At 44.0% G+C, this 8,576-nt stretch overlaps 1 protein-coding gene across 1 annotated transcript in view; it reads left to right on the top strand.

The window, feature by feature from the left end:
• Positions 1-8,125, top strand: part of LOC112078556 (teneurin-4-like) — a gene marked incomplete at its 3' end in the record, with an annotated part of 12,345 nt that extends 4,220 nt beyond the window's left edge. The window contains exons 2-5 of the mRNA XM_024144757.1: positions 6,125-6,226; positions 6,405-6,581; positions 7,286-7,692; positions 7,934-8,125. Of these exons, the coding sequence (XP_024000525.1) occupies positions 6,125-6,226; positions 6,405-6,581; positions 7,286-7,692; positions 7,934-8,125 (878 nt within the window). The remainder of the gene's footprint in view (positions 1-6,124; positions 6,227-6,404; positions 6,582-7,285; positions 7,693-7,933) is intronic.
• Positions 8,126-8,576: the final 451 nt, after the last annotated feature.

Consider the following 8,576-nt stretch of genomic DNA (forward strand, 5'->3'; position numbering starts at 1 on the left):
TAAAGCAACACTTGAGTGGTTTAAGACATTTAAATGTCTTGGAATGGCCTAGTCAAAGCCCAGACCTCAATCCAATTGAGATTCTGTGGTATGACTTAAAGATTGCTGTACACCAGCGGAACCCATCCAACTTGAAGGACCTGGAGCAGTTTTGCCTTGAAGAATGGGCTAAAATCCCAGTGGCTAGATGTGCCAAGCTTATAGAGACATTCTCCAAGAGACTTGCAGCTGTAATTGCTGTAAAAGGTTACTCTACAAAGTATTAACTTTTGAGGGTGTGAATAGTTATGCACGATCAAGTTTCTGTTTTTTTTCCTTATTTCTTGTTTGTTTCACAATAAAAAAATATTTGCATCTTCAAAGTGGTAGGCATGTTGTGTAAATCAAATAATAAACCCCCCAAACATCTATTTTAAATTCCAGGTTGTAAAGCAACAAAATAGGAAAAAGGCCAAGGAGGTGGAATACTTTCACAAGCCACTGTACTTTTGACCAGTGACCTGTGATAAAAAAGTTGTGCACTATAGCCACTGTATGTTGGGGGTTGGGGGGGAAGGTCTAGATATTTATGTTGTGGGGAAGGTCTAGATATGTATGTTGTGGTTGGGGGGAAGGTCTAGATATTTATGTTGTGGTTGGGGGGGAAGGTCTAGATATGTATGTTGGGGTTGGGGGGAAGGTCTAGATATTTATGTTGTGGTTGGGGGGAAGGGTCTAGATATGTATGTTGGGGTTGGGGGAAGTCTAGATATTTATGTTGTGGTTGGGGGGAAGGTCTAGATATGTATGTTGGGGTTGGGGGAAGGTCTAGATATTTATGTTGTGGTTGGGGGGGAAGGTCTAGATATGTATGTTGTGGTTGGGGGGGAAGGTCTAGATATTTATGTTGTGGTTGGGGGGAAGGTCTAGATATGTATGTTGTGGTTGGGGGGAAGGTCTAGATATTTATGTTGTGGTTGGGGGGAAGGTCTAGATATTTATGTTGGGTTGGGGGGGAAGGTGTAGATATGTATGTTGGGGTTGGGGGAAGGTCTAGATATGTATGTTGTGGTTGGGGGGAAGGTCTAGATATTTATGTTGTGTTGGGGGGAAGGTCTAGATATATGTTTGTGGTTGGGGGAAGGTCTAGATATTTATGTTGTGGTTGGGGGGAAGGTCTAGATATGTATGTTGTGGTTGGGGAAGGTCTAGATATGTATGTTGTGGTTGGGGGGAAGGTCTAGATATATGTTGTGGTTGGGGGAAAGTCTAGATATTTATGTTGTGGTTGGGGGAAGGTCTAGATATTTATGTGGTTGGGGGGGAAGGTCTAGATATGTATGTTGTGGTTGGGGGGGAGGTCTAGATATTTATGTTGTGGTTGGGGGGGAAGGTCTAGATATGTATGTTGTGGTTGGGGGGAAGGTCTAGATATGTATGTTGTGGTTGGGGGGAAGGTCTAGATATTTATGTTGTGGTTGGGGGGAAGGTCTAGATATGTATGTTGTGGTTGGGGGGAAGGTCTAGATATTTATGTTGTGGTTGGGGGGAAGGTCTAGATATGTATGTTGTGGAGAAGGTCTAGATATTTATGTTGTGGGGGGGGAAGGTCTAGATATGTATGTTGTGGTTGGGGGGGGAAGGTCTAGATATGTATGTTGTGGTTGGGGGAAGGTCTAGATATTTATGTTGTGGTTGGGGGGGAAGGGTCTAGATATGTATGTTGTGGTTGGGGGGAAGTCTAGATATGTATGTTGTGGTTGGGGGGAAGGTCTAGATATGTATGTTGTGGTTGGGGGGAAGGTCTAGATATTTATGTTGTGGTTGGGGGAAGGTCAATATATTTATGTTGTGGTTGGGGGGGAAGGTCTAGATATGTATATTGTGGTTGGGGGAAGGTCTAGATATGTATGTTGTGGTTGGGGGAAGGTCTAGATATTTATGTTGGGGGGAAGGTCTAGATATTTATGTTGGGTTGGGGGAAGGTCTAGATATTTATGTTGGGGTTGGGGAAGGTCTAGATATTTATGTTGGGGTTGTGGGAAGGTCTAGATATTTATGTTGGGGTTGGGGGGAAAGTCTAGATAATATGTATGTTTTGGTTGGGGGAAGGTCTAGATATGTATGTTGTGGTTGGGGGGAAGGTCTAGATATTTATGTTGGGGGGAAGGTCTAGATATTTTGTTGGGGTTGGGGGAAGGTCTAGATATTTATGTGTGGTTGGGGGAAGGTCTAGATATTTATGTTGGGGGGAAGGTCTAGATATTTATGTTGGGTTGGGGGAAGGTCTAGATATTTATGTTGTGGTTGGGGGGGAGGTCTAGATATGTATGTTGTGGTTTGGGAAGGTCTAGATATTATTGTTGGGGGGAAGTCTAGATATTTATGTTGGGTTGGGGAAGGTCTAGATATTTATGTTGTGGTTGGGGGAAGGTCTAGATATTTTATGTTGGGGGGAAGGTCTAGATATTTATTGTTGGGGTTGGGGGGAAGGTCTAGATATTTATGTTGGGGGAAGGTCTAGATATTTATGTTTGGGGTTGGGGGGAAGGTCTAGATATTTATGTTGTGGTTGGGGGGAAGGTCTAGATATTTATGGTGGGTTGGGGGAAGGTCTAGATATTTATGTTGGGGTTGGGGGAAAGTCTAGATATTTATGTTGGGGTTGGGGGGAAGTCTAGATATTTATGTTGGGGTTGGGGGAAGGTCTAGATATATATGTTGGGGTTGGGGGAAGGTCTAGATATTTTGTTGGGGGGAAGGTCTAGATATCTATGTTGGGGGGAAGGTCTAGATATCTATGTTGTGGTGTGGGGAAGGTCTAGATATTTTGTTGGGTTGGGGGGAAGTCTAGATATTTATGTTGGGTTTGGGGGGGAAAGTCTAGATATTTATTGTTTGGGGTTGGGGGGAAAGTCTAGATATTTATGTTGGGGTTGGGGGGAAGGTCTAGATATTTATGTTGGGGGGAAGGTCTAGATATTTATGTTGGGTTGGGGAAGGTCTAGATATTATGTTGGGGGGAAGGTCTAGATATTATGTTGGGTTGGGGGAAGGTCTAGATATTTATGTTGGGTTGGGGGAAAGTCTAGATATTTATGTTTGGGTTGGGGGGAAGGTCTAGATATTTATGTTGGGTTGGGGGAAGGTCTAGATATTTATGTTGTGGGTTGGGGAAAGTCTAGATATTTATGTTGGGGTTGGGGGAAGGTCTAGATATTTATGTTGGGGTTGGGGGGAAAGTCTAGATATTTATGTTGGGGTTGGGGGAAGGTCTAGATATTTATGTTGGGGAAGGTCTAGATATCTATGTTGTGGTTGGGGGAAGTCTAGATATTTATGTTGGGGGAAGGTCTAGATATTTATGTTGTGGTTGGGGGGAGGAAGGTCTAGATATTATGTTGTGGTTGGGGAAGGTCTAGAATATTTTGTTGGGTTGGGATGGGAGAAGGGATTGGGTTGGGGGAGCCTAGTTCTTAACGTTGGGGTTGCGATGGGGAGAAGGAGATGGGTTGGGGGGGGGGGGATTGGTTGGGGAGGGCTAGCTCTCTGTGTTTTTATAGGAGGCTGGAGGCTTGTAGAATGCAGGCAGAGCTGTTGGGATCAGCTTGTGAAGTGGAATTTAACGTGGCATCCTGAGCCTATTTCACATTTATCAGTTAGAAAGTATTTCCCCCGGGCCATTTTAATCCACAAGTCAGCGATTTTAAGTTTTTCATCCATGTTTTGCTGATATATTTTAACTATTGTCAGTTGAAGGTTGAACCCACTTTGTGACCAAATCATAACCCTGATGTCTTCCTCTATGGACAGTCACCGTGATATACTCTCTCTCTCACGGTGTTTGGATTCTGCAGGATTTTCTCCTGCTGTGTTTACTTGTTTTACTTTATTACACAGTCTATAAAATACTCTTCAAAGTATTATCTTAAATTGAGTATGGATTTCTGTTTGACGAAGGCAAGTTCATAACATAATTTACCACTATGTTAACGTATTAGTTTATACTTTAGGGATTGCTCCCCAATCATTTTCTGAGGTTGGAGGTTTAAGAACTTTGCATAACCCGACCCACTAGGAAAGATTACTCAGGTGTAGTCATTGCAAGGTAATTTGATCCTGCGTTGTCCTATTTCCCAGTTGTAGGATGAGGAATCCAAATCATCCAGCTCTCGTGTCGTAATAAGCTGTCCAGGGCATCGAGAAATGCTCGTTCCTATTTCCCAGTAAATGAAGACCTCTTTCCTTTTGCTGTTCCCTGCCCTGCTATTGAAATACGACGCTTCATACTGCTCTCCTCAGAGAGGCGGGGGCGGTGGTGGGGGGCTATTATTTTCATAACAATAAGTCATAATTTGGGAGGCTGGAGGTGAGCAGTGCCTTTCATTTCATAAGTAGTCCTCCATTTTCTCTCTTCAAGGACTTTACCTCCCGCCGTGTTTTTTTCCATTAACAAATTAATGACCCACAGCTGAGAGAGACATCCACTGTGGAGGGTGGAGGGGCTGAGGTGTTGGCGATAGTATATCTCCTCCCTAAATGAAATGGTTTTAGCTCCCAGGCCTGTGGAGCTGTTACGAGATAGCTGGATGTTTCAACACGATCTACCCTGGTCCTATATCCTCGCCTGGGGGGGGGGATTGGTTGGGGAGGGCTAGCTCTCTGTGTTTTTATAGGAGGCTGGAGGCTTGTAGAATGCAGGCAGAGCTGTTGGGATCAGCTTGTGAAGTGGAATTTAACGTGGCATCCTGAGCCTATTTCACATTTATCAGTTAGAAAGTATTTCCCCCGGGCCATTTTAATCCACAAGTCAGCGATTTTAAGTTTTTCATCCATGTTTTGCTGATATATTGTTTAACTATTGTCAGTTGAAGGTTGAACCCACTTTGTGACCAAATCATAACCCTGTATCTTCCTCTATGGACAGTCACCGTGATATACTCTCTCTCTCACGGTGTTTGGATTCTGCAGGATTTTCTCCTGCTGTGTTTACTTGTTTTACTTTATACACAGTCTATAAAATACTCTTCAAAGTATTATCTTAAATTGAGTATGGATTTCTGTTTGACGAAGGCAAGTTCATAACATAATTTACCACTATGTTAACGTATTAGTTTATACTTTAGGGATTGCTCCCCAATCATTTTCTGAGGTTGGAGGTTTAAGAACTTTGCATTAACCCGACCCACTAGGAAAGATTACTCAGGTGTAGTCATTGCAAGGTAATTTGATCCTGCGTTGTCCTATTTCCCAGTTGTAGGATGAGGAATCCAAATCATCCAGCTCTCGTGTCGTAATAAGCTGTCCAGGGCATCGAGAAATGCTCGTTCTATTTCCCAGTAAATGAAGACCTCTTCCTTTTTGCTGTTCCCTGCCCTGCTATTGAAATACGACGCTTCATACTGCTCTCCTCAGAGAGGCGGGGGCGGTGGTGGGGGGGCTATTATTTTCATAACAATAAGTCATAATTTGGGAGGCTGGAGGTGAGCAGTGCCTTTCATTTCATAAGTAGTCCTCCATTTTCTCTCTTCAAGGACTTTACCTCCCGCCGTGTTTTTTTCCATTAACAAATTAATGACCCACAGCTGAGAGAGACATCCACTGTGAGGGGTGGAGGGCTGAGGTGTGGCGATAGTATATCTCCTCCCTAAATGAAATGGTTTTAGCTCCCAGGCCTGTGGAGCTGTTACGAGATAGCTGGATGTTTTCAACACGATCTACCGGTCCTATAAATGCTTCTCAACAACTCTTGTTCCCCCCCCATAAAAATGCCCCCCCCAGGGTTTATCGTTTTCCTCTCAGATAGAATGATGAAATGTGAATAGATCGAGAAATAACAAAAAATAAGCTTTCAAAGTATTATGGACTGAAAGACCCTGTCCTCACATGGTTTGGTGTCTGTCTGTCTGTCTGTCTGTCTGTCTGGTGTCTGTCTGTCTGTCTGTCTGCCTGTCTCTCCTCACATCTCTACTGTCTGTTGTTGACCTCTCCTCACAACTCTACTGTCTGTTGTTGACCTCTCCTCACATCTCTACTGTCTGTTGTTGACCTCTCCTCACATCTCTACTGTCTGTTGTTGACCTCTCATCATACCTGTCAGTCCCATGGATAACTCTCTCTACGTTGTGTGTCTGTTCCTCTGTAGGTGCGTCTGGAGTGGCCCACAGACCTGGCTGTCAGTCCCATGGATAACTCTCTGTACGTCCTGGATAACAATGTGGTACTGCAGATCTCTGAGAACCACCAGGTGAGGAAACAAAACACTTAACACTAGACTGTACTATACTAGACTTTACTTGAAAATATTGTGATATGTGGTTGTTTTACCTACGTAAGTTGAATACACTGATTGTAATGCCCTCTGGATAAGAGTATTGGACCGTCTGATACATTTAAATGATTCAAATGTCAAATGTAACCACCAGGTGCGTATCGTGGCAGGGAGGCCCATGCACTGCCAGGTGCCCGGCCTGGATCACTTCCTGGTCAGCAAGGTGGCCGTCCACGCCACCCTGGTGTCTGCCAACGCTCTCGCCGTCTCTCACAATGGCATCCTGTATATCTCTGAGTCAGACGAGAAGAAGATCAACCGTGTGAGACAGGTGAGATAGAGAAACAACTTCTTACTTTTACCTGGACTTACCTGGGTCATCATACCTGGACTTGTCTGGGTCATCATACCTGGACTTATCTGGGTCATCATACCTGGACTTATCTGGGTCATCATACCTCGACTTATCTGGGCCATCATACCTCGACTTATCTGGGCCATCATACCTCGACTTATCTGGGTCATCATACCTCGACTTATCTGGGTCATCATACCTCGACTTATCTGGGTCATCATACCTGGATTTATCTGGGTCATCATACCTGGACTTACCTGGGTCCATCATACCTGGATTTACCCAGTCTCACAAGATAACCCTTTATAATCTGTTATAATCTCAACCCAGCACAGCCAGAAGATGACTGGCCACCCCTCATAGCCTGGTTCCTCTCTAGGTTTCTTCCTAAGTTCCTGCCTTTCCTAGGGAGTTTTTCCTAGCCACCGTGCTTCTACACCTGCATTGCTTGCTGTTTGGGGTTTTAGGCTGGGTTTCTGTACAGCACTTTGAGATCTCAGCTGATGTCAAAAGGGCTTTGTAAATACATTTGATTGATCGATTGATTACCTAGACTACTATTTTACTGTTTTACTTATTTACTAGCAATGATCATGATCGTTAAACGCACTGTAATACTCTCTGTCCGGACAAGACGGAGAATCTTTTACTCGCATGTAAACATTTCCTGTAAATTTCAGGTGTCCACCAACGGAGAGATTTCATTGGTGGCCGGGGCGCCCAGCGGCTGTGACTGTACTAACGACGCTAACTGTGACTGTTACTCCGGCGACGATGGCTACGCAAAAGATGCCAAAGTCAACGCCCCGTCTTCATTGGCTGTCTCCCCTGATGGTGAACTCTTCATCGCCGACCTTGGCAACATCCGTATTCGTTCCGTCCGACGGAACAAGCCTTACCTGAACCCTCTCAGCATGTACGAGGTCTCCTCCCCCATTAGCGATGAACTCTATCTCTTTGACTCCAATGGTAGTCACATCTATACTCAGAGTCTGACCACTGGGGATGACCTCTATAACCTGACCTACTCTGGAGAGGGAGACCTGGCCAGCATCACGGATCAGAACAACAACATAGTGACCATCAGGTGTCCTGCTTTTATCTATTCATCTATCTATGTTATTGCTACGCTAGTCTYTTATTTTACTAATTCAATTGTTATCTTAGTTTTATGTTTGTCTAGATGACATATTGTTTTTTTTCTTTTTCACCTTTTATTAGTTTATTTGTTAAGCACTTTGAACTTAATTTGTTGTCAGAAATATGCTATATACACTGTACATGCAGTTTGATGAATTAATTGATTGATCGATTGATTGATTGATCAGGAGGGATACAACAGGCATGCCTCTGTGGTTGATGGTGCCTGATGGACAGACTTTCTGGTTCACCATTGGGACCAACAACGCCCTGAAGACCATCGCTGCTCAGGGGCAGGAGCTGGCTATGATGACCTATCACGGGAGCTCCTCGTTACTGGCTACGAAGAGTAACAACAACGGATGGACCACCTTCTATGAGTAAGTAGACAAAATATTTTGTTTACCCCAAACACACCTGCATCCCAAAGCAATTTCAGTACAAATCTATGTGCCAGGCTCCCAGCTGAGTTGATTACAGACTAAGGCTTTGCAGTAGCTGCATTAGATCAAAGCTGAATTCATAATGGACTTTTCTCTGACAATCCTCCCCCAAAATGTTTTTTTCTGGATTACATCATGTTACTATGGATACCGTCACTTGGCTTGCCTCAGAGCTGGAATCATTGGTGTCTGTTTCAAAGTAACACAAAAAGTTTAAGCAAGGGGGGTGACTTTAGTTTAGTTGGCTGGTGGGTGACTTTAGTTTAGTTGGCTGGTGGGTGACTTTAGTTTAGTTGGCTGGTGGGTGACTTTAGTTTAGTTGGCTGGTGGGTGACTAGTTTAGTTGGATCAGCCAACGTAAACTTAAAGGTCACCAACCAAACCAGAC

Source organism: Salvelinus sp. IW2-2015, unplaced genomic scaffold (assembly GCF_002910315.2).
Source record: "Salvelinus sp. IW2-2015 unplaced genomic scaffold, ASM291031v2 Un_scaffold5866, whole genome shotgun sequence".
In the NCBI taxonomy this organism is placed as follows: domain Eukaryota; kingdom Metazoa; phylum Chordata; class Actinopteri; order Salmoniformes; family Salmonidae; genus Salvelinus; species Salvelinus sp. IW2-2015.